Source organism: Cotesia typhae, unplaced genomic scaffold, assembly GCF_013202065.1.
Source record: "Cotesia typhae breed Kobodo isofemale line unplaced genomic scaffold, CoteBio_Ctyphae contig_22, whole genome shotgun sequence".
Classification (NCBI taxonomy): domain Eukaryota; kingdom Metazoa; phylum Arthropoda; class Insecta; order Hymenoptera; family Braconidae; genus Cotesia; species Cotesia typhae.
In genome coordinates, this window is record NW_027423728.1 from 4,660,664 (window position 1) to 4,687,585 (window position 26,922).

The 26,922-nt window shown below is 28.9% G+C and overlaps 2 protein-coding genes across 2 annotated transcripts in view; both read right to left on the reverse strand.

Moving 5' to 3' along the window:
- Tok (tolloid-like protein 1 tolkin) overlaps positions 1 to 22,588 on the reverse strand; it is a 34,264-nt gene extending 11,676 nt beyond the window's left edge. The window contains exons 1-4 of the mRNA XM_074237602.1: positions 21,252 to 22,588; positions 1,347 to 1,499; positions 1,042 to 1,216; positions 428 to 607 (exon numbers count right to left, since the gene is read on the reverse strand). Coding sequence (XP_074093703.1) covers positions 428 to 607; positions 1,042 to 1,216; positions 1,347 to 1,499; positions 21,252 to 21,543 — 800 coding nt within the window. The 5' untranslated portion in view covers positions 21,544 to 22,588. The remainder of the gene's footprint in view (positions 1 to 427; positions 608 to 1,041; positions 1,217 to 1,346; positions 1,500 to 21,251) is intronic.
- A 2,030-nt stretch (positions 22,589 to 24,618) lies between these two features.
- LOC141538569 (phospholipase A2-like) lies at positions 24,619 to 26,883 on the reverse strand. Its single transcript, XM_074260125.1, has 3 exons — positions 26,439 to 26,883; positions 25,722 to 25,881; positions 24,619 to 25,449 (listed from the first exon to the last, which is right to left on the reverse strand). Exons 1-3 carry the CDS (start codon positions 26,623 to 26,625, stop codon positions 25,248 to 25,250), a joined length of 549 nt encoding a protein of 182 aa, XP_074116226.1. The 5' UTR covers positions 26,626 to 26,883; the 3' UTR covers positions 24,619 to 25,247.
- Between the last annotated feature and the right edge of the window lie 39 nt (positions 26,884 to 26,922).

A 26,922-nucleotide genomic window follows, 5' to 3' on the forward strand; every position in this document is an offset into this window, starting at 1 on the left:
CAACACCACTATTGGCAATCACCTTCGTCTATCAGGGTGAATTCACTCCTTAGATGTTATCGACTCTTACATAAATATTTTTAATTCCCATTTCCGGAACACACTCCGCTTAACGTTCATTATTATTGTTACTGTTATCACGGCTTTTACTCCAGTTTCTCTTAGGAAGAGAACCTTGAAACTAGGTCAAGCGACAAGCTAAAAAGTTTTAGAATCGGCAACTTTGAATAATCGGGTAATATCGTATACGTAAAAATAATTAACTTCCAGAATTAAACGTCAAAGACTGTGATATCGAAAAGTAAAAGCAGAAGGGAGCGAGTATTTGGTATCGAATGTTCTTTAATTAACGATATCGTTTGATCACAAAGTGAGCAATGGGCTAGTAATTTAGGAGTTAAACCAACTGGGTAAATTAAAAGCTTACCTGCGACGATGGTGCCGACGTAAACGTTTTCTCGATTCTACGTCACTCTCTTCGAGGGTTATCACTGAAAATGGATCTTTGGTAGTCGATTCATGGGAGCCTTGGTGCGAGTGACGTACTCGAGGGCTCTTTGATCCTAATTTTGGTGACCAGTCTTTGGATTTTTCTTCGAGATCTAGTCTACAATTTTTTTTTTTAACAAAAAAAAAATGATATAAATTTTTAAGTTGTGAAGACTGTGAAAAGATGATATGGAAGAGATAAAAATGATCGAAAGTATTTTTTTTTCCGTTTAAATTGAGCTTCTGAATGAAGTAAGAGAAAAATAGGTAGTTAAAGTCACTGAGAGAGTACTAGTGTCCCCACTTTGCGGCTCGACGGCCGCTGAGATTGGCCCGAGTGGTCCCGAGTGAGATCTAGTGGGGATACAGAGCGTGTTTGAGGAGTGGGGATCGATATAAGTAGCTTGCGTGCGACTAAAAGGGTTTATTAGTCATTTTGCTGCACAACGGAGAAGGCTAAATAGTATGAAATAATTTCCTTTTAATTAATTAATTTAGGTTGACTCCATTTATCTCGTTAAAATATATTATTGTTATTATTAATTTATATACCTAAAATCAAGATTAGAATTTTGACCCTTGTCATGTCTTTTGAATTCGAAATCAGGCGGTTCTGGATTGGTATCATATTGATTCCGGTCCGCAACAACAGGTTCTGTTTTTTCAAAAGACAAAACAGTTTCTGGTTGTTGACTTTTGTCTTTTCCGCTTTGAAACTGTAGAATTTCTGTAAGAAATGTAAGTAATTAGTATAACTAGTTTTATGGCTCTATAAACCAGGAAAAGAAGTTGAGCTGCTTAATTCAACTTAGTGAGCTTAATAAAAAGTACGTAATTAATAAATTAAAAATAATTACCAGTAAGACCTTCCTCTTCAACTTGTAATCCCTCTTTAAGTACTTCGTCCTCATACTTTTCCAATTCTTCGAGGTAACTTTTATTCAATTTCTGTTTTTCCCATTCCTCTTGATACTCCACGTTTGGCAGGGCGATATCTTTTACGAAACCGCCTGGAAAAATATTTCACAAATTACGTCTATTTCAATATATATATATATATATATATATATATATATATATATATATATATATATATATATATATATATATATATATAATACTAAATCTAGTGCACAGAAATAAATAAAATTGTAAAATCGAAAAAGATTTAAAGTAGAAACAACATTTCCTGTTATTGTTTTATTTCCCTTTGTTAGTTATTTGGGTGTTTTTGTTTTCCGCTTAACCAAAGCATAACCCGTTTCAAAGTGGGAGGGTCCATTATAAAAAACTAAAAGAAGGCAGATTGTAAAACTAAAACGAATTGTACGTCGATTTATCGGTATCCATAAATCACATGTTGGTTATCGACGTAAGAGTTTATATTCCGGTGGTTGTTATACGAGAATGAAGTAAACAGCTCCGATTCGTAATTTTTTTTCTTGTCTTTTCGTATTTACTATCGGTACTCGGAGAATTTCTCAGTGTTCGTATCCGAGCAGAAATGAAAATAAAGTGAAGACAGTTAGACTCACTTGGAAGTTTCTTCGGAAACTGTAATTGCCTTGTGGTGGTTTGCGACGAAAACAAAAAAGTTATGTTGAGGTACACATTAAATAAAGTATATATTTATATTTAAAGGTTCAGATAGTGACATCCAATGTCGTATTTTTTTATCTCCTAATGGCTTAAGTTTCTTCGGGTATAAGTTAAATTTTACTTAGGAATTCTTCTCTCTTTCACACTCGAATGTTTATCGAGTGAGTCTTACAACTTTTAACTTCAAAATGGAATTATTCAATAACAAACACAAGTTTTTGGTTATTTGAACTTTGAGTGCTTATTTACTCTTATTTTTCATGATATTCAATTTGAACTTTTGGGGTTGGAAGTACGTTTTTTGGGTTGTTCTATTTCAAACCGGTAATACTAGGAAATATAGACTTTTTATTGAATTTCATCTATATTCATTTAATAATATGTTTTTCGTAATTTGACAAGAAATAAAAAAGTTTCATTTTCACTCTTTACATAAAATTCAAAGTGAAAATAATTAGATTTTTGTAAATCAAAAATTTTTAAATTTATACAGATGCCGAAATGTAAAAAAAGTTTTTAATAATTTTGACTCGAATAATTTATTTTTTCATTTTTCTGTGAATGTTTTTTTTTTGTATTAGTTCAATGAGTCTGTCATGAATTGTCATGAATTTTTTTTTCTATTCTGTTCTGATAAAAAATTTAATTGTCCATTAAAGCCCTTCGTAAAACCCAAACAAAAAATTATAGAGCTTTATAAGGTAAAATTTTTTTAATTTTTTTTTAAATTCACTTTTTTCACATTTATTAAATTTTAGGAATTTAATTAAATCTTTTTTTTTCACTCGATCCAGTTAATTTCACCCGGAAAGCTGTACATCCATTTTTTGCAGTTATCAGCGGCAACATAAAACATGATCACTTTTTACTTCAGCAATCAATAACTCATGAATTTCCACAGTGATTTTTTAAATCTATTGCTTTGGGCTCAAAGTTATTTTTTTGTTTCGATAAAAATAGCATTCTGAATGCTGTTGATACTAAATTGAAATTAAAAATAAATAACCAAATCCATTTATTCAATCAGTGATTATTGGCCCGTACTCTCGGTTATTTCATCGGTACACTAATTGGTATTAATACTAATTAATTTAATTTTAAAATACATGCTGGACGGTAACCAGATAAAGACTGAACGGAAAACCGTTTAGTCAGACTCGTTCTATCATAATAATTAATTATCTATTTATGTATCTTTCCCAATCCTCTCTTTATATGAATTGCACGTGTATTCACCGCATTAATAATGAATCACCTCAATTATATTAATTGTCAATTAATTTAATTATTGAATGTTTCTACTCTAACTGCTCTCACAAATACTCACAACAATTTTATTTTTTATTTCAACAGTAATATTATTTTAATTGAATAATAGCTTTGGGTTTAGAAAATAAAAATAATTGCACTCATATAAAAATACATTTTTTCTTTATAGTACAAGAAATTGACAGAATGATTACACTAATTTAAAAAATTAACTGAATTAATGATTTTCTTTTTTTAAATTAGTAAAATTTTTGGGTTTACAATTAACAAAAAAATATGTAGTATGAAAAAAACCCGTACTACTTCAAACTTAAAAATTAACTCTCTTGTAAAGAGACAATTAGGCTATCATACGCCACCTTTCGGAAATTTTTAACACTAAGTTTGATCGAAAAATTATATATGGGCATATATGACAGATAAACGGTTACAATCACAAAATTTAATATGTTTATATGTGAAAATTGGCCATATCGTGTCTGATATGTGCATATCAAGTTATTTCAAGTTAAGTTTGCCTTGGTGTGGTCTTATATGTTACTATATGGCCTAATATGACCTTTCATGCCAGTAAATGGCTAATTTTCTGATATGGACTTATACTCAGGTCATATCAGAAAATTTTTCAAGGGACATTTAATATTAATTCCTAGATTTACAACGATAACTTATCAATCAAATAATCATTCAGTCAAATTGCCGGGATAATTTTCCATGAAAGGAAAAAAAAAAAATAATTAATTATACGAAAATAATCGCAAGTTTTTCAAAATGACAACCATAGACGAGAAGTGTTGAAATAAACAAGTTGAGTAATAATTTTTGGCAAAGTGCTGAGTGTTACTGAGTGAAATGTGACCGGTAAACCACAAAAGAGTACGTACTAAAGAAGTTTATTCGAACCGGAGTCGAGTAATGCAGTAATATAATGTGTAATAGGTATAGACCAAGTTGTATGAGTGTTCAGCGTCACCTATAATAAAAGTACACGTAAAAATAAAAAAAGTATATCACAATATAAAATATAACAAAGAAATAGAGTTTGAAATTAGTGTTTTAATTTATTAAAGCGCGAATTAAGAATGGCAAGATGACGGAAGTGGTTTTCGGTAGAACACTCTTTCGGAAGTCTTTTCATCCTTTGTCAACCGTACCCCCCTCCCCTTCTGCTTACCCACGGTATTTTTTTTCTACGGTTTAGTTTAGTTTTCTTTCTACTATTTTTCTCCAAGACTTTTCACAGAGTACTTTTTTTTTTTTTTTTTTTTTTTTTTTTTTACCCACAGTCTTTTTGGACCTTTTATCACTGTCCTTCCATTTGGTGCTTTACACCCTCGACCATTTGCAAGAACACTCTTGACAACTGGTAACTCGTCAATCTTCTGTTACTCACAGGTTCACTTAACTTAACTTCATTTCATTGGGTTTTTTAACGCTTTTCTCCTCTTTTTTATCTCTCACTTACACTTGATTTACATTGTTAAATCATTTTTCACTGGATTTTTTAAAATTACATTCATTTATTTTATTTTATCCTCATCTACCCGTTATTTTACTTTTTTACTCTTATCCGCTTTGTACCTTTTTTGTAAAGATAAATTTAATTATGTGATCAAGTATTATAGTTAATTTATTTAAAAGCTTTTTCTTTCACTTTTTTACCAGTGACAGTGATAAGAGGACTCTGCCCCGCTGAATATAACTTTTATTATTATTTTTATCTAACGGGATAAAGTCGAATATTTTTGGATTAAGTGAACTTGCTTTCATTTTTGTAAATTAGCCTACATTACTCCCTGGGGAGATTTTATAACATAGTTAATATAAATTTTTTTAAGTAGCGAATTGCATGTGTTTTATATTCTTTTTTTTTTTCACACTTTTAAAAATCCATTTTCAAATAGTTTTTATATGCTTATATATGAAAAAATAATTTTATATGACCAGATTAGGATATATTTAGCTCTACATATCCTGATATGGTCATATATGCCAACAGATAACTTTTTGACAAAAGTTAGTATCAGATACAGTACAAATAATTTTTTTGACTTTGTATAATCAATCATTGTTGTGAAAAATTTTTCTTTACTAAAAAAAACGATTAAAATATTTATTATTTTTTGAAACTGTCTGACCTATTTTTATTGCAAGTAAAAAAAGTTAAGAAATAATAAATAGTTTGACACTTTTTAAAATGATTATTTTTAAAGCCGCTTAAGTGAAGCGTAAATAATTACCTACATATTACATAAGTACGTGAGTAAGTACAGCAGATATTCAAATGAAACCGATTATTTTAATGGTCGTTTTACGACTCGTAATAGTTATTTACTTGAATCCGATTATCATGACTTACGAAATAATTTTCTAATATTAAAAATTCTTGCAAGTCTACACTGATAAAAAAATTGACTTGACTCAAGAGCCAAACTCTTGAACCAAGAATTCAATTTTGAAGAAAATCATTTTCTTGAGTCAAGAGAAGAAATTCTTGAAACAAGAAAATTTTCTTAGACCAAGAATAATTTCTTAGCTCAAGAATGTATTCTTTTGACTCAAGAAAATTGTTTTCTTCAAACTGGAATTCTTGATTTAAGAGTTTGGCTCTTGAGTCAAATCAATTTTTTTATCAGTGTAGATAAATATTTTTTACTAATTAATAATTTGGAAAATTTTTTAAAACGAAATCAAATTTAATTCGATAGCAATTAAAATTAACGCTTAATACTCGAAGTAGATGAACAAATCCTCTCGCAATCAATCTTTATTTTTTTTATCTACAAGCTTAATTCGTAGATCCGTAGCTGCTTTATTGAATAAATTAATTTGCATTCTAGTTTATTTTAAGGACTCAAGATTCGAGTTCTATTGTCTTAAATTATGAAAAAAATTTATCGAGCTTTATAAATTTAAAATTTTTTTTTGTGAGAAAAAATATAAATCGGAAGTTGGTGTCATAAATTTGCGGAGGTATGTGGCCAATTTTAAATTTTAATAGCCGAATCTTTTGTGTGCGTATACATGGACAAAAGCCGCACAATTGTGGCCAGCAGCCAATCAGGAAAATACACGAACCGACGGCAATCTCCGGATTGATTCATCCACACCTTTATTTTTTATTCGTCCTTTTTCACCTTCACTGGTATTATATAAAAAATTTATATATATAGTGCATAGTATAGCATTGGCTGGATCCGACTACCCGTTATACGACACTTCATTTCATTTCATTTAAAAAAGCAACTTCTTCATCCGAAAGATCCGTCAAAAAATCAAAAAAAATAATATTTGGATTTCAAGTCTCGATTAAATTTACGGTTCGATTGACGGTTTTAATATTTTTTTTTATACCCTACGATCTCTATATCTGTATTTGCACTGGCCATTAAAAGTATTGCCGCGGCTGATGAAAATGGGAAAAATAAATTAAAAAAAAAAAAAAACGGGTTTAATATAACTGACACCAGCACTCACGGTTAATAAGGTGAGACTTAACTCTGTCAACGTGCGTGTCGTGTATTGATTTAAATAGAGAGAAACAGATGAGACTAGTATAACTATATTTATTGTGAAAAGTGAATAAATTTGATGAAATGGGAAGCATTATATTTATTCTTTAAATTCTAATTCAAAATTTAATATTTACTTTAACGTATATATAAATTCATTTTAAATTTTCATTCGATATTCTCCAAGAATCATTCGTGGTAATGATAAAAGAATTATATGATTTAAATAAAAAAAAAAATTAGGAAAACGATTGACTCTGAAGACCATCCCTGCAACTTCCCGCTCATTCCATGCCTATAGGTGGATAAAATTGCACTTATGACGTTTTTGAGCTTTTTAAGCTCAACGAGATAACTTTTCTATGCTTTTGAACATAGGCTATATTATTTGATAATTTATTTTGAAATTTTTTAAATATCCGTGCAAAGCTGGGGCGGACTGCTAGTTAGAAATAAAATTATAAAATAACTTGATGACACTTGTCATTTTTTATGACGAGCATAGAGTACTTTTCCTGTTAAAAACAATGAAAAAACAAGTGAGTGACTCTTCTGAAAAATTATTTCGATCGGCTATTTTCAGCGAATTCATTTTTCACGTCCTCGAAACAAAAATCCCTCAGCCAGTGGCCTCTCGGGACTCGAAACTCCGGATATGATGGGACAGAGCGATGAGTATCCCAGTATAACTTGTTGAGAGCTTTAAAAATATACGATTAACACGATATATACCTATAGATAAAAAAATAATCGAGAATGCGGGAATTGAAAAATCTGTAGCCGCGTATTTCGTTTGGTTGACGCCTTCGCTCGAAATATTCATTGTCAATTTCATTTTGTTTTTGATTTTTTCGTCCTCACATTCTCTGTCGTAAATTCTCCTTGACACATTTCCGCTGTGAAACAATTAATTCTCCCCCGCTTTTTTTTTTTTTAATTTTATTCATCAGTATTCATTAATACAGTTTCTGTATACGTATACTTACTTATAGTTAATAGTGTATACCTATATTACACTATTAACTCAAGAATAAAGATGTTAATATATTAATAGAGTGTACATTAAAGATCCCAAGCAAAGTGAGTACACGCATCAGCAAATGATAACCTTTCACCCCTGATCCACCTCTTTCAAGTCTTTCTCACAGGTTCGGAAACCCTCTTACTGATCAATTAAACTCAATGAAATTATATGAAATAACGTTATTACTAAAATTACTAAAACCCAATACGTCGTTCTGCCTAATTGTAAGACTTGTCATAAATTTATACTTCCAGCAAAAAGCTACTATATATATAACATATAATAACTTAAAAATACAAGCCTAACCTAAAACCAAGAGCTCCAGAATCCAGAACATAGAAGTAAAAAAAATGTTTAGCATAATAAATGACACACGTGTGTTAGTTCACTTTTGTAAAAAGAGACTGCCCTAGAATAATATTATAATGTGGGTCAGATACGCCTGGAGAGGACAATGAAATCGTGAGGCGAGCAGCACACGTGAGATTCCACTGGCCATAAGGATTAACTAAGCGGACAGAACTTAAACGCTAGCGTACCCTGCCGGAAATTGACTTACTGATCGCTTCTGACATTTTCATCTCACAAAATACTTTCCCATACTCATATAAATATGTTTATATTTTAGTTATGTTCGATCACATTTATGATATTACTGTCGTATCATAAAGTGAATAAAATTTTCCTTTTAGTGGTTTTTCTTTATTTTATCGTTTTACTTTTTGATAACCTTACAATTGTTTACTATTTACATTTGTTTAATTGTATTTGTGATTGTGGTAATATGTGAAGCTACTTCAGCATAATGTAATAAAAATATAAGGAAAATTATTTTGAAAACTTTTTTTAAAATTAAATAATAGTATTATGATTTAATTTTTTTTTTACTAATTTCTGACGCTAACTTAATTTTTAAACTTAAAATTTCTTTATGCATTTTCAAAAATCTTATGATTGAATTGAAGAAAATTTTTTTTGATTAAATTTAAAAAAATTAAAAAAAAATTTACATTGAAGTAACTCGAATTTGTTCATAATAAATATTATTTTCCGCTGATCCAAAATTCACAGAAGAATAAAGCAATAATAAAAACGAAAAATTTGTTGTGCACTATGATTAATATCGTGAGAGTTCGAGCATTATATTTAGAGCGTAGACTAGGGATATAGGGAGTATCTCACCCTCTATATGTACCCTTAAAAGCTCTCGTCAACACGATTAATGACGGGTCGAGCGCACCGGACGTTGGAAAGTCGTGAATTTGATGCTGCGAATCGTAAATACATATATATCGGAAATAACTGACTGCAAATCTCCACGCATACATTTCCGTTGATATACATACGTGTGCGTTTGTGTATGAACATGTATAACAGTATGTACAACAATAATGGCAATACCCAGCTTTAACATCCGTTTTATTAATGCAGCGTACGGGGTGGACGGAGACAGAACCAAAAAGGGGTTAAATGGGAGCGAGAGGCTCTCTAAATGATAAATAAATAAAATAACCGATCGTGAATGTAGTTGAGGTATAAATGTGCGTGAGAATGTAATCAAGGACCGAAACCCTTTCAGCTCTTACTCTTTCTCCTCCCCGGGCCGTATATTTATACATGAGCCTCATGGCTTAATTAATAGCACCTGACCATGGTTAGTTGGGGTGCGTGGACACAGATACACAGGGGTATTGCTGGTACCATAAACTAACCACACTCGGACCCTTTAGCATCCCCCGGTAGCTCTAAACCACGTATACTTTAGCCCAACGTCAACTAAACCGTTTCAACCCTTGGGCGTAAACAGAATTTCATCAACACTGCGTGTGTCTGCACCTGATGCGCTCTATATATCTTAACTTTACAATTACTCTGTTTAATTGTGAGATCCGACTCATTACGCTCGGAAACTAGTTACTTATTATTTTTAGTTTTAGTTGCAAATTATGGTATTGCTTTACAAAGTTTGCATTGATTTGTAAATAAATTTTTATTTTAGGAATCTTAATTAGTTTAAAAATTTTTTTTTAATTAAGCAAGAATAAAAGATTGAATTTTAGATTACGAGTTTTTATCAAATTTTTTTGCAAACATGTGTATGTGGAGATGTATGCCAACATATATGTATAAGTGATCATATGAGTTTTTAGTTTTTATAATTGCTAATCTTTTTGTAAATATTTTTATTTTTTTTTTTAATTTTTCATCACAAACTACCATTTATTTAAATTAATAACTTTTAAGCTCACCATAATCATCATCTTAATTCAACAACTTGATTGGTCCAAATCCATTCATAATTTTACGATCAAAAGACACACAAAGATCATTAAAAGTTTCCCCAAAAAATCGAAACCCAAGAAATTCTGACTTACATTCTAAATAATAAAAACAATGAAAGTTTCTAAATTAATAATAACGATTAAACTTAACAGTGAGCAAGAGTTTCAATAGCCGCACGCGAATCATCGAAGCGATGCACACTATTTATGTCTATCTCTTCACCCGTTCATATGTCTACTTATCAGTGCTCAATACCCACTGTCTCTCTCAGCTGATTTTGATTCGCTGATACGTTCTCTCTCTTTCAATAGAAGTCTCTTTTCAGAAAGCTTAATTGGTTCGCGTCAATTAGCGAACGAGCTCGTTAGCGGTAAGCGCCAGACGACGTGAATTGCTTGTCTTTTTCTCTGCTAATACTACTGCTACTGCTGTACTCAAGAAGATACGATGGACAAATCGGCTATTATGAACTACTTTTAACCGTACCATTTCAGCTATTACCCATTAGCTACAAATTTTTATTTTTTTTTTTGCACAATTCAAAGCCGGTACTTTACTCTTATTTCACAAAATCAGTTTTGCTACGGATGCTCGTGTAAAAATGTCAAATTTTGAAAAAAATACACTTTAAGTTCTTACCGAAGATAATAAAAATAAAAAATTTTATTAGATGACAATAATTATCCCCGTTCCAAAAATTTTGTTATTGATCATTTTTAATAAGATAAATATCTTTTTTTTTTTTTCAAAAATATGATCATAAGATATAGAAAAAAATTTTGAAGATAAAAAAACAAACTGATACAAACTAATAATTTAAAAAAATAGTGATAAACATCTTCATACTTAATTCTTAACGAAAATTACAAAAGTAATTTCCTTCGTGTTAATTACTTTATGTTGGAGTAGCTTCACATATTATCACATTTACAGACACAATTTAACAAATGTAATTAGCAAACCCAGTCAGATGAGATTTTTCTAACACTGAAAGAATTATCTTTATTTTATAACTTAATTTCTGAAACTTAACTCTCTTGGAGCGAGACGATTCAGTGGTCATGCGCCACCTGTCGGAGTTTTGTAATACTACTTTTGATTAAAAGTCAATTGTAAATATATATGACCATATTAGACGAGATATGGACGTATAAAAAATTATATATGAAAATTTCCTCCCACATATAAACATATTAAGTCATATGGAAAAATTTTTCACGGGTAAATTCAAATTTTTGACTTCTTTTTACTGCATAATCTTCAAGAATTTAAAAAAAAAGATAACTGAGTTTATGATTTCGCAAACTAAATTAAATACTTGTATGTAAGAATCTCTGAGGAATTCATCATGAATTTTTTCGCAGGGCTAGTGTAGAACGATGTACTTTTACAAGCCTCGTACTCGTGTCTCGTACAAGCTTGATAAAATACCATTATAGCTCTTGAAGATTTATAAGATTCTTCATAAAATACCTTGTTTTAATAAATTTAAATATTAGACTTGAACTGCCGTAGACATATAAAACTAGAAATATAAAATTGGTGGCTTAATGGACCCAATTTCATTACCAAGAATTTTTAATTTAATTTGACTAAATTGTGTGTGGAAAAAAAGCTCATTTTTCAAGGGAGGAATAAATAAATGAATAATTAAATGAAGAGGAGACATAATAAGAAAAAAAAATTTGTGTCAAGTAAGCAAAAGATACATGTGTGAAACGATATTAGTGACGGATACATGAGAGCTGAGAAATGATGTACTTTCAACATCTCGTCATATCATATCACTCTATTATCTGCAGACACATGTACGTATATTATGTGCCCAGAATAGAGTTGAGTTACGTACGTCACGTAAGGAATTCCGTTGTTGTAATTTCTCTCCTCCCGGACCTGCCGCAATCCTGTCTGCCTTCCATTCTGTATTATGCCCACATACTCCCTGCCCTCAGTTAAATTTTTACTGAATTTCACGGCTATCTCTCTTGTCCGTCAATATAATTAAATCGTTCAATGTATATGCTTCGAATTTTTACGAGTATCGATGTTATCTTTGAGTAATGTCTGATATTTTGTATTTGACAAGAATGATTCTTGATAACAATTTATATTTTATTGGCTTAAAAGGTTTTACTGAGAGGAAATTTATAATAAAATAAAAATGTTATTTATTTATCAGGCATCAAGCTCTTAGTAGCCAGCTAATTAAACTTTTTAAAACTTGCCTACCGTGGTTGTTTTTAAACTGAGAAAGTTATTTAAATAGTTTTCTGTGTTATTATACATTTATTTATTTAAAGTTCCAAATATTCAATGAACTAAAAATTATTTAGACAAAAAAAAAAACATCTGAAAAAAGTTCAAAAATGAGAGTATTTTAATTATAAAGATTTTACGTTTAATTAAATTGTGATTGAACAAAAAATATATACATCGTGAAAATCATATATTTTGTGGGAAAAACTCTGATCTTTCAGAAAAAAAAGTGAAATTAGAAGTACCTTGCGTCGCACATCGAGAAAAATCAATTTTTCCACTTCAATTGGATTTTAAAAGGTTTTCTGATATGTTTATGATAAAATAGATATTTTCATTCAAAAGCTGAGAATTTTTCCCACAAGATACGATTTTTCGTGGATTTTAATAAAAAAGTTTTCCTCATCAGAAAAATTAATAAAAATTTTATTTCAAAATTTCAAAAATCATAACTCCAGAGCCACTGCATATTAAGGGCTGAAACTTACAGGAAATTTTTTTCTTATTATAGTGAACACTTCCACAAATTTGAAACATAATCCGCAAAATTTTAATTTTCTTTAAATGTTCCAATTCGAACTATATTATTTTTTTTTTTTTTTTATTAAAACGGTTAATTGACTACAAGACATAAAAACAGCAACATAGCCAACAATAATGATAGTTGAGATAACAATGATACCAATACTGTTAGTAGTAATAAGAAAAAGTTATATAACAAGGAGTTATACTTGTTGCGGATACCATCGGGAATACCTGGATAACAAGAATGATATAATAGAGTAAAGACCGACGTACTAGGAATCTTGAAATCCTCTGGATACCGAAGAAACGCGATGAGAGGATTCAGAGGTGTGCTCACTACAGAATACACACAACTATATTACTTATTCCCCTTATATATTTATATCCATATACATTCACATATATACCTGAGTTGCAAAAAGAGATTAAGGTTAGAGGGTCGTCGTGTCATGACCTCTTTTTGCCCTTCTGTATGTCTATACATACATTAATTCAACTCATATAATCCAAACATTGTGCACACACTTCTTCCACTGAATATTCACTCGAGTTCAGTTATAAAAAATATCTCCCTTAATTTTATTTATAGTCGCGCTTTTCGATAAAAAAATCTTTTAAATTTTAAGAAACAATTTAATCTTTATCCATAGCACTAATAATAATTATTATTATTATTACTATTACTATTATTATTGTATCCTTGCAAATGCAAGGTAAACAGAGACTTAAATCTCAGGGCAATAAAAAGGTGCTCTCAAACTGAATATATATCATACCGCAAGCGTAATTCCGGTTTTTAAGTACCCACTACTTTTTTCAACTCTTTACCATTCGCCACTACGCAATATATCTATATATATATGCCGGGTTAGTACTCACGAAAAAAAGTGAAGGAACATAATAAAAAATAAAATAAATAAAAAACAAGTAAGTAAATAAAAAAGAAATGCCATTGAGATCAAAACGAAAAAAATAAAAACAAGATTCTGAAAACGACTTAAAAAAAAAAAAAAAATGAAGAAGAGGAAAAAAAAATTAAACAAACAAATAGCACATAATATAACACCTAGGAAAGTATTATGCGAATGGGGTACGGGAGATTAAGGAAGAAATAGGATCTTTTGATTAGAAGCTTGTTGAAAAAGGACAAAGTTCAACTAGCATGAAAACAAAACAAAACAAATTAAAATAAAATATATATGTAATGGAAAGAGAAGGAATAAAACGGAGATTTGCATTTTGTGAAATTAGCATTTAAATTTGGCTGGTTCTCACTCTCTGAAATTCACCAGGATAGCTTTAGGATTCCTGCGTGCATGTAAAAGCGAATAAATTAATGGAAAGAGAAATAGATAAAGAGTGCGACGATTAAAGATAATACTTGGTGGATTTATTTTTTTATATATATATATATTTGTTTGTACGGATTGGGCGAAATTTACAATCGCGGCCTTTTAATGCAAGAGTAATGTTTAATTGTTATCGTTATCGCTTAATTCAAAGGGAATTATTAATAGTGAATATTTTGGGTATTATGGTGATATTTCAGTTGTTATAAGGCGTAAATTGGTGTATTGTTTGAGCGGGTAGATTAATTACTCGATGGTAATTGTTCTTAAGCTGGTGAATTATGACGAATTTGTAATTCAAATTGGTAGTAAAATAGGAAGCTTAATACTTTCGATTTGTTTTGTTGTAATTTGTTGTCATTGTTGATTGTAATTAAGGCTTTTACTATGGATTAATTTTCCGGTATTTTGTGCAACTGTAGAATTAGTCTTCAATGACAGGGATTTGTGTTAGTTGATAATGGCATTTTTTGAAAGAGTTATTGACATTAGTATTTTTTTTAATAATAATAAAATTACTTATTGATTTAAATTCAAATTATATTATTCATAAAAATGATAAATAATATCAAAGATAAAATTGACTGCTGATGGTGATGAAGGAAACCAAAGTTCTCGACGAATAAATATTTAAATAAGTAAGCCAAAGTATTTTTAGTTCATTGAATAGTTGGAACTTTAAATAAATAAATGTTTAATAACAAAGAAAACTATTTAAATTACTTTTTCAGTTAAAAAACAACCACGGTAGATAAGTTTTAAAAAGTTTAATTAGCTGATTACTCAGAGTTTGATGCCTGATAAATAAATAACATTTTTATTTTTAATGAATTTTCTTTCAATAAAATTTTTTTAAGTTAACAAAATAGTAAAAGCCATGAGTTACGATGCATTGTCAATCATTTTTGTCAAGTACAAAAAATGAAATATTACTCAAAGAAAATGTCGACACTCTTGATAGTCATAAAAATTCGACTTGCCAATTAAATCAGAACTAAAACAAAGTCGATCTTTTTATAATAATCAACATAACTTTTTATTGTAATCTGTTTAGTGTACCTACAGAATATCGTATCAATGATATTTTCACTATTACAAAAATTTTTAATTTAAAACGATTAAACCAACACGGGGAAAAAATATCGTTAGAATATTTTTTTTCCGTGAAGCAAATTTTTATTTATAGCCAAAATTTAAGACTCAATATTTTTTTTTATGTCGAGTTTTATATTTTACCTCCAGGTCTTTCATAGCCAAAAAATGTTTTTGACACCCTAATTTTCATATTTATGATGAATTGTTAATTTCTAGTGAACCTAAAAATATCCTACCACAGTATACAATTTTAATAAAATTATATGTTCCAAGACAATTAGGGTATCTCATTCTCGTATGGTAATATATACATACAAATGTATAATATTATATTGTGTTGTCTTGTGGTGCACAATACAAATTATACATTATCTTTCTATATAATTTAATATGACGTTCACTTTATTCATTCGACACGCGAGCCTAATCTTCTTGATCCCCATATTTAGTAGCATTATTCACACATTCGTTGATAATTCATACACACAACAAGCCAGAGATGAAATAATGATAATATATGTATGAAGACTAAAGAAATATAAAAAGTCTTTAGCTACTTAAGTTAAGCGCATCAGTGCGCGAACTCACCACAACTTTTTCTGTTCCACTTCCATTCGATTATACTTTTCCCGTTTAGCTGTTCTAGTATGTATACGGCCGTTTAGCTCTTTCTTGTGAAAATTTAAATCCCCTTCTTTGCTTTTCTGTTCAACTCCTGTAGCCGTGCCACCATAATATACTTCTGATAGGATGCATAGCCAGCCGAAAAAACCTCGATTCACTTTTCCTTACGACTTAAAGTTTTCTTTTTGTCTCACTTTATTTTTAATTTCCATTCTTCCTCATTATTTATTACTAAACCCTCAATCTTCTATGAGGACTAATTAAAAAAATTTCTTTGGTCGGTGAAAACTTTCCAACAACTTTTTTGTAATTATTTTTTTAACTTAAACCTCTTATCGAATCCTTTAATTAATTATTGATTCACTTTTGTTCATGAAGTTTTTAATAATTGGTAATTTTAAAGATCAAATGTATTTTATGAATGGATTTAGTTGGAAATTTAAAAAAATATATCTAAGTTGAAAACTTTTGTCAAGAAATAATGATTGACACAATATTGTTGAGGTATAATAAGCAATGTATTGAATTAAAAAATTACGTTTGATTATTATAAAAAAATCGACATTGAATTTAACCAAAATTAGGGACAGTCTGTCTCAAAAAAGTGATTAATCTCTCAATTATTCGACAAATTAATTAATCAATATTTTTACAAATTTTACTCATTAATATTTAACTCTAATTTAAATCTATAATTAAATATTTCGAAAATTTATCATAATAAATTAAATATTGCTGAAAAGCACAAAAAAAAATGAAAAGGAACAAATTCAGATAAAGACCTTTATTCTAATGACATTGAATTTAATTTGAAAAATTCATATTATAAAAACTTAATTATATAGATTATTGTTATTTATGATAGTTATTATGAACAATAATAATAAATTAAAAATTAAAATACTCAGAAAAGTTGTGCTTATAAATGTTTATACGAAAATTAAATTGTATGATCGCTCCAATTTAAACTCTCTGCCAGTCGCTTTGAAAATTGTATTCTGATGTGTGCAGTAAAATTATATTATCCTTCATAGCAATCAAGTAGTAAATACAAACAAATTGAAGATAATAAAAAAAAAATTGGTAATGGTAAAGAAAAGAAAATAGTTATAATGATACGAAGATCACTCTATATTTTCAACCATTAAGAATCTTAGTATATTTATAGATCCTAACTTCAAAAAACCAAATAAATAACGATAACAAAAAAGATAAAATAACAGGGATAATGGAAAAAAAAAAGCAAAGGGCTTTCACTTTTTGCTCGTTAAAGCATCGTTCAGTCTACCCGTAGGAATTTGACGTGAAAACAAGAATAAAAAATGAAAAGAAATATCTCGGTGAAGATATTTACAAGATAAACGAACCGAACAAACTTGTTTTCGGTTTCTGAGATTGCGGAGAATTGAGTGAGAATTATTATTACATTCACCTCATCTTTTATACTTCTTATCCTTATTCTTATATTTTATTTAGTACCTATAACTTCTTCGTAGATCTCCTTCACGACGATTCTTCTCTCATATCATTGACGTCCATTCCCCGTAAATTTATATTTTATTTATTGCTCGTAAATGCATCGTTGCTCCCGCTTAGTTAATTTTTTCTTTTGCGCTGCTTAATAATAATTACGATAGTAAATTTAAAACGTCTAGTTTTGTCGGAGTCGAGTGTAAAGTTTCAATTAAATAAAAATATCAAAAGAAGAAGAAGTTATAGTCGACTTAATAGTTATTAAAGTATTGTGTGAGCGAGTAATGTGAGATGAAGAAATTTTATGAATGCAGAAACAGTCGCAATGAGCTAAGAAATTGTCAAGGGAATCAGTGACGCAAAATATGCAGTCAACGTTATTCGATGGCTTTTGATCTCCATCTCCATCTAAATTACTAAAATCCTCATACATATTCTACTGAAACTAAAATCTAACTGTCTTATCTCGTATTGTTATCCACCCTTATTACATACTTCTTCGCACACTGCATACAGACTAATTTCTTATGTAATGTATCCCTTCATACTAATCATGATATCAATTAAATCTAAAATTGCTAGTTATTTAATTTAACAAATTTGTTGAAATTTCTGTTTAATTAAAATATCCAGAAAAATTATTTGATTAAAAAAATATATTTTTTTATTTTTTTTGACAAATTTTCTTTCTATTTAAGGACATATCGGAAGTATTTTTTCACAGATTAGGATAAAAAAAAAGTCTAATTGAATTTATCTCCGAAATGAAAATTAAAAAAAGTGAAATGCAAGTTGCTAGAGCTCTAGAGAAAGTTAGCTTCTATAATAACTTAAATCGTTAAGTTTTCAAAGTTTCGTAGATCAAAAGTATATACATTTTTAAAAGTTATCAAATCGAAGAAATCGCGCTGTGACTTTATTGATAAGCCGGGCTGCTATTAGTTATTCATGGACAAAATATGCAAGAAATAAATAATTCCTTTTATAGTTCATACAAGTGTAAGCGGTTTTAAATATTACACAGAAAAAATCAATTTTTCAAGAAAAAAAAATTTTTTTACTCAAGAGAATATTTATGAAGATAAAAATTATTCTTCCTTGACTTTCTTGTATTAAATAAAACTTTTTTTTGTAATCTCAACTTTTTATAAAATAATTAATAAAAGTCAATTTTTTCATTTTTATAAAAAAAGTATTTAATGTAAAAAAAATTATTTTTATCTAGAATAAAGCAAAAAAATTTTGGACCAATAAAATTTTTTTTTATTAAAAAATTTTTTTTGTATTTTTAAATTTATTCTTATTAAAGTTTATTTTTTGATACCAACTTAATTTTTTTTTCCATTTTTTTTTAACTTTTCAAGTATCAAATTACCGAATAAAATTTTTACAACCAATTTTCATGAGCTTTTTTTACTGTAGACTTCATTTTTCTCGACAAAAAAGAAAAAAAAACCCACTTATATAAAGATATATCTATATATGTATAAATTCCCCTATCAGTTCTTGAGTCAATTGACAGTGAAGAATTGCTGTAAGGTACGGAGAGAAGGGTACACCTATAAACCTACAACTATAACACCGTATAAGTACGTATGTATAAACATGAAATATATGTGGGAGCGAGTACAACGGACTAGAGTGGTATAATATAACACGTAGGTATTGTATGCACGATAGTCGACTATCGCAAGAAGAATACAGAGATGCGGATAAGAGGATGAGAAAAGTGACAAGGGTCCTTAGACACGGATGATAAATAAAGAACCTGACGATTTTTTTAGCCCCTTTGGTGTATTATGTCTCCTTGTGTTTTGTCGGAGGTAGAGGTGAAAAACCGAGAACGTGTGATATTTCAAGTGCCGGGATCCAGATAAAGGAGGAAAATGTTTTTAAAAATTACAATAAAAGTTTAAAGATATAATAAAGAAGAAAGGAACAAAGAAGAAGGGGAATCTGATCAAATGGGACCTAAGGGATCATACTCATATGTAGAGAAGACTTTGCTTGTCCTTGCCCTTTTCGCTCTTCATTTTTCTTCTTCTTCTTCTTCTTATTCTTTTTCTTCTTGTAGTTCTATTACACTGTTGAGTATAGGAGGCACTACTATATTTCTTATACTTCTACTATTCAATCTCACTTCCGGTCAGCTTCAAGAGTTTAGATAAGAGTCGACTCTTTCGTGTCCAAGGGCCATGTAATATCTGTTGTACATGACCCTTTTCATACATCTTTTTTATTTATTTCGGATTTTATGAGATATCTATTAATTTTTTTTTTTATTTTATTATCAATTTTATAAATTGTCAAGTCTTTGATTAATTTTTAAAAAACATTTGTTTATAATTTTTTATGAATGATAAAAACCTATGTACAAATCTTACTAAATAATCTAGATGTAAAATTTTAAATTTAACCGTTGAAAAAAATTTTCTTACGCAAAATTTTAAACATTTAGAATTTTAGACTTGATTTAAAATTTTTACTGAATAAAAATAGATTAAAAAATAAAAAACATGCTTTGATAGTTTACGGTTACAAATATACAAATTACAGGTGAAATATACAGGTGAAGTTAATAAAAAGCGTGTAAAAATGAAATAAGAAAATTTATAAAGCCATTGTTTGTGCAAAATATTCCATAAAAAATTTTTTGATTTCTTGTAAAAAAAAAAAAAAAAAAAAATTATTGGTATCAAAAAATCAATAGTTGAACTTTTTTAATGGACATACAATAATTAGTAATTGCGATTCCTCTCGAATTTTAATTACACGTTAATTATTTGTATTACCAATAAAAAGTAATTTATTGATAATTGGATTATAAATATTGAGTGCATTAAATGATAATAGTTTAATTAAAAAGTGAATTCGATTTAAATAATTTAAAACTATTTCCGTGGAGTAATTTAATAAAACATTAATGAAGCAATACGAGAAGAAGTGAAGACAGTAGATTGAAGCTAATATTAGCAATTGGCGCGTTATGAATGCAACAAATGTTTAAAAGAGTTCACTTTAATAAAACAATTATCGGTTAACAGTAATTTTACTTAGAGTGTTTATTAGACTGAAAGATCACTAATTGGCTTTAATGAGAAATCGATTAAAGTAACTGCATAAATATTTTAGTTCACTAAATTGTTATAGTATTTTATTAGTCGAAATAAATTTTAACGATAAATTTTAAAAGTAAGTCTAGTAAAATATTCAGTAAAAGTTTTGAAGAAAATCAAGATGATAATTTTGATGGTCCCGGCTGGGAATCAAACCCAGATCTTACGGCAATGCTTCAATAGCTTTTTCTATTGCAGACACACTGTAAAAATTTCATGTTTGTCACATTTGGTAATTAAAATTAGAGTCTGATAATATTTTTGCCCAATTAACGGGATAATTCTCAAATTATTTTTCAACAATTATAGTAAAAAGTTGACAATAGCTACATAAGTCGGAAAATCAACTGAAAAAATAAAATATTGATTTAAATAAACAACAAACTGTAAATAAGTATATGATTGAACGTAATATATAAATACAGTATTTTAAATGACAAAAAAACGTCCTTTCAAAAACAGAAAAAAACCGCGAAATTTAAAAATTTCCTCAGATTTTTCAAAACAGCTCAAATTATATATTAACATCATAGAAAATCGAATTGACCAAAAATTATAAATCATGAAAATTGTTACAAATATTGTTTGATAAATCAATTTGTTTAGGTGAAAATATAAAAAAATAAAGTAACCTTACCTGCTTTGCAAATATCCAAATCGAAATCCCCTGAGATGAGGTTCGGGAATTTGGCATTCAACAGTTCGTCAATCGTGAATCGGTGTCTTTGTCTGAAGCTTATTTGTCTCCCATCTTGATCGTCAATAAATGTTTGGTTGTAACTTTCGCTGTCCTTATCATCGTTATTATTATCATTGTTATGATTATTTTTACTACTATCTACATAAACACGGCAATAAATCTCATTCACATGAAATGCAATAATAAATACCGAGAAGACAACTGAAATCGAGTGCATTCTCATCCTCATCTCAGTTGTTTTTTACTATTACTATCGGTAATATTTTTATAATGATATTTATAACAATTAGACCCTACACTTGTTTCACACTGACAATAGATCATAACAAACTCTGCTTTCGTCACTATCACTCGTGATTTATTAATATTAATATTAATCTATGATTTATTAATAAATAAATATTTATTTCAAAGTCTATACTATTATCATCACTCTTTATTAGTGCTCCTATCTTTATATTAATTACAATAGTTCATTTCAATCGTCATTATTATTATTATTATAAAAAACAAGCTTTAAAAAATTTCACTTTTGATTCAAGTCGGAAAAAAATAAATAATTTTTATAAAAACTTTACATTGTTAATTTATATTCAAGTTTACGAGCGCATTTAAACTGAAACTTCTCAGAGTTTCATGGCTATGTTTATTGTGTGTGTTAATACAAAAAGTGATATTGTATCTCTCACGGGTCAGAGTTCGAGGCAGTGGATATTATAATTTTTTTTTTCTCGTATTTATATTTTTGATTTAAGAATTTTAATTTTAATTAGACACTGATTTGAATTTCGATTCGAATATGGTGATCTAATAATCCTGCCGGACAGAGAAGAGAGAGAAAGAGAGAGAGAGAGAGCGCGTCCGTCGGTTCGGATCGGCTCAACACAACTAGATGTTCCGCGCTCTAAAACGCGACTCGCGAGCTACTACGTGCGGAGGAGTATCGGGTACCGATAGAGTCAAGTAGTAGAGTAAGCTGAAGAGGAAGAGAGGAAGATGCTTTTGAGGAGTGGGGGCGACAACGTGGTGGTGCGGGTGCGCAGGATCTTATTTATATTATCCTTTTTGAGATGTTAATTGTGGGAATTCAGGTCGCGGATTTTAGAAAATTTTAGGCAATATTTAAGGTATATATATAAAATTAAAAAAAAAGTTTAATTGATTAGTTTCGACTTTATTTATTGAGTCTTTTTCAAATCCCGAAATTTTTTAATTTAAGTAGAAAAAACAAAATTTGGTCAGGTGAAAAAATAGTCGGGTGTTGATTGGTTAATTAATTTTTCCCATAAAAATTTTATTGTAAATTTCAATCATAATTTAATGCACTGAAAAAAAAAAAAAAAAAAAAAAAAACATTGCCTTGAATTGAGATTGAATCAAATAAAATTTACTCAAACAGAGAAAAATTTTAGTTTAAGAATTTTCCAACTTAAATCAAAACGATGAGTCTCTTCAAAATGATTTTCTTGATTTAAATTAATCATTTTTTCTGTATACAAAATTATTACAGTTTAATATATCATGAGTCATTTAATTTAAGGAACTTTTCCGAAAATTTCATACTCAATACCATAAATAACTTAGAGATTTAAGTATTAACTTTGAGAAAAATTACATTCACATTGTAGAACAATATCGGAATAGTTATTTACGTCGTTAGGCTGGAAAGGGGCAATTTTCTGACAATGTCGATGTTGCGTAATAAGCTTAAGGTTTGTGAAGTGAATTTACACTCGTTTTCCGTCATTATTGTCCAGAAAGTCCCGAGCATTTGAAAGGAATACAAATTTAACACTTTTATAGATCTAAAAATACAATTCTACAAAATGCTCAGCGAAGCGGACGGGTAACAGCTAGTAATATATAAAGTAAAAAATAAATTTTAAAAAGATGAAATGTTGGACTTATGAATATTTAAATAATCGAGATTCAAGAAAAGTTAATTGGAAATATTCAAAATATCCAGTGACATGTAGATCGAGGCAATTTACCTTTTTCCATACGATATTAATCTCGGTTTAATTTTATTTTTTAATGAAGCCACACCCAATTAAAAAAAGATAAACTTGAGCATGATCTCGGCATTTCCATGTCGATGGTAATTTTTTCTCCGCAAATGAATCTAATGAATATTCCATTTGAGGCACGTATACTTGAAAAATTTATACTAAAATATGTACACCATGCGTACAAACTATATTAATGATGATGCCATTTTGCGATATATCCATTTAAACACCTGTTTACCCTTGTTCGGTATTAGTATGCGTATTTGCGGTTTAAATATTTGAATTCGGTAATACAAGAAAGGAAATTACTGACAATTAAAACATACCCTGGATAGTAAATAAATAAATACTGACTGAGTTGTACTGATTCTCATTCTTGGTAAATTGGATATCGTATGTCATGGTGATCACCCTTATGTACAGTATTCCCTCGATTTCAACATTGAAGGGTTGATACGAATGTTTAACTACACCGGAAACTTTGTTCGTATTGTTCCATTTTGTATTAATTACACAAGGATAAGGTTAAGCTTAAACAAAAGATAAATTAAAAAAGTAAATTTATTTGTTTCAACTTTATTTAATTGGAAAAATTCATTTTTCCAAAAAAAAATCTCAAATGCGCTCTTTTTAATAAATCGTAATATTTTTAATAGTATTAATGGCTTTAATTGCACCGAGACATTTTTGATCAAAGGAAATTTCTACGAGAAATTTCTTAAATTACCCATGATTGATCTAAGAAAAATTCCATTGTTTAATTTAGTTTTTTTTTAATCATTTTTTTAAACTATAATTCATTTTTTTGAACTTTTTAAAAGGTCAAGCGACGAATCACTCGGCACAACATCGGTATTACTTTTCTTTTTACTTCTATCAACTGTAAATACAAGCTTCAAATATTTACCGAAACTTTTCATGCAAAACTCTATGATATGTAAATACATAAAATTGAATGTTGACTAACTGTCAACATTCCAGCTTACTCTATTCTAACATTCACGTCTTTCTTCAGTCAAAAAAATTGTGTGTGTGTTGTAAAGTATTTTGAACGATACTTACCACAAAATTTTATTAGAAATCGTTTTTTTACCGCATTCGAACACGAAAAAAAATTTAAAAGTATTTCTCTTTGTTCCTATAAAAAAATCACAAATACGCGTATTTTACATACGAAAAAAAAAAAAAAACAATTTCTTTTTGTGAAAAAAATCTAGTCGATAAAAAAAAATTTTATTTGTCTATACAAAACTAGATAAATCCAACATTCAGTCAGAAATTAAAACAAATAAACTTATATTTTTAATTGTATTTTTAGTTTATTAAGAATTATTTATAATGTTTTCAATATATTTAAAAATATTTATTACCGTAATCAATTACTCGCATTTTTTTTCAACTCTATCCATAAAAACGTAATAAATTAAAAATAAAAACAAAAACAATTGTCTCAGTTGCATTTAAATGCAAAAATGAATCCATTGAGAATAAACATTGCAAATGTATAATTCAGGCTTTAAATTAATTCCTTGGATTTTAAAATTTGCGTTTTATACAAACGGTTACCGATGGTGTAATTGCAGGAGGTAAAACATACAGCAATAATATATGGAGGTGGATAAAGTAAAAAAATCGAGCGGGAGCGAGAGTTAAATAAATGAAATGAATTATTAAACAAACGGGATAATAAGAGAAAAGATGAACTAAAAGAATAAAGAGGGACGGGAGATAAACTCGATAAAGAACACACGTGTTTTCTCATACTGCACTGTTTCATCGTCTGTATCGGCAAGGGTAATTAAGTCGTCACACATCGTGCTCTTGGTTCAACTAGCGCTCTCCTCGCTTTAATTGGATGTTAAGGCTTAATTTTATTTATTTACTTTTTTTTTCAGAACTAATTTGGAAGTCTATAGCCTTCTATTCAGTTCAGCAAATTTCGGATAAACAGAATGAACTTGGCTTCGGAATAAGCCTCGTTTTCCGCCCATTTGTAATCTCCGGCAATGCAGTCAAGACACTTTTTCTTCAGCAAGTCGAAGTAGATTGTCCCGATTGTTTTGCTTACGATGTTGCGGTTGTTTTTCAGGCATTTGTAGAAATCTCTGTCGCAATCGCAACTTAATCTAGAAGTTATTAATTTCATTGTTTATTTTTAATAAAATAATTTATGAGAGAAGGTTTTAATTACACGTTAAAAGGAGAAGGCATGGAATTAATTCATTTTAACTTAACTAGAATTTTTTGATATTGATTGACTGTCATTATTACCCACTAGAGCAAAAATTTTTAAGAATTTCGAATGCAAATTATTCACGTCCGAGAAAACTTTATATTATTCAAAAGAAGATTATTTAAACACTCGGTTATGATTTATGATTAATAAGTAATGAGTAACCTTGAAGAAGCATCTGGATTAGTTAATCCATGGCATGTTTCACCGACTTTTATAATCACTGGACAATTATCGTGCGCACGACAACATATGTCCGTATCATTGAACTTTCCTAAATCATCGTAATTTTCAGCCTTGTCACCTTGACCACACCATTTGGTTCCTACGCAGAAAAAAAAATTTATTTGGATTAAGGTTACATGGGTTTCCTCCGAAAAAATGGCCTATTTTCAACAAGTTTTTTTTTTTTTTTTAATGTAAAAAATGAAATATTTTATTCAAACTTTGTACTGTCATAAAGATACATGTTTAATAAGGGATTACTAAAATTAAAAACTTCAAACTAGGACTTGGACGAAGGAAAAAAAAATGAAAATTGGATTTTTGGTAGAAGTTTTTACAAAAATATGAAAAATTTGCCTAAAATTTCGCGGCATTTTTTTTTTAATAGAAATTTTTCATCTTCATTCAAAACAATGAAACTCTTAAAAATTATTTTCTCTGGGTTCAAGAATTTTTCTCTAGATTCAAGTTAATTTTTTTTCAATGTATGAATTAACTGTAGTGAAATAATTTAATAAATGATTGCTCAATTCGAAAAATTAATTATTTTTGTTTATTGTCGTTTTAACTTGACTCTAACATGGTAAAAAAAAATATTGCATGAAAAAATTGTAAAATCATTATTTTTTTTAATTTTGTTTAAAAAAAAAAAAGTACCTGGTGCAATAAATCCATAGTTCTTCGTTTGGGTCAAATTCTTAAAGTAAGGATCATTGTATAAATCTTCCGTGAACCAGGCTTCGTCCAAATCCACTTGATAATCTTCAAACTGTCCGTAAGCAAATTTGCTAATTACAAAGACTATAATTACCACAAATATTGTGAATATGACTGATTTAATCATATTTAAATCACATAAAAAACCAAATCACACTTATGTCTATTTAATGCTATGTTAAAATAAATTAAAAGGACTGAGTTTGAGTATTTAGTTGCGTGTTTACCTTTCGTCAATGACTACCTGCGTAGAACTAACTACCGTTGTTATTTCGGTTGCAATTAAGAACCAGCAGCTCACGTGAGTCTGTTAATAGGTCCGAAGGTCTAAATTACAAATTCAATTAATGGATTTAATCATTTTTATACATTGGCCGCTCGGCTGCTACTGTACGTCAGTATATAATGATAAATCATTAGTACA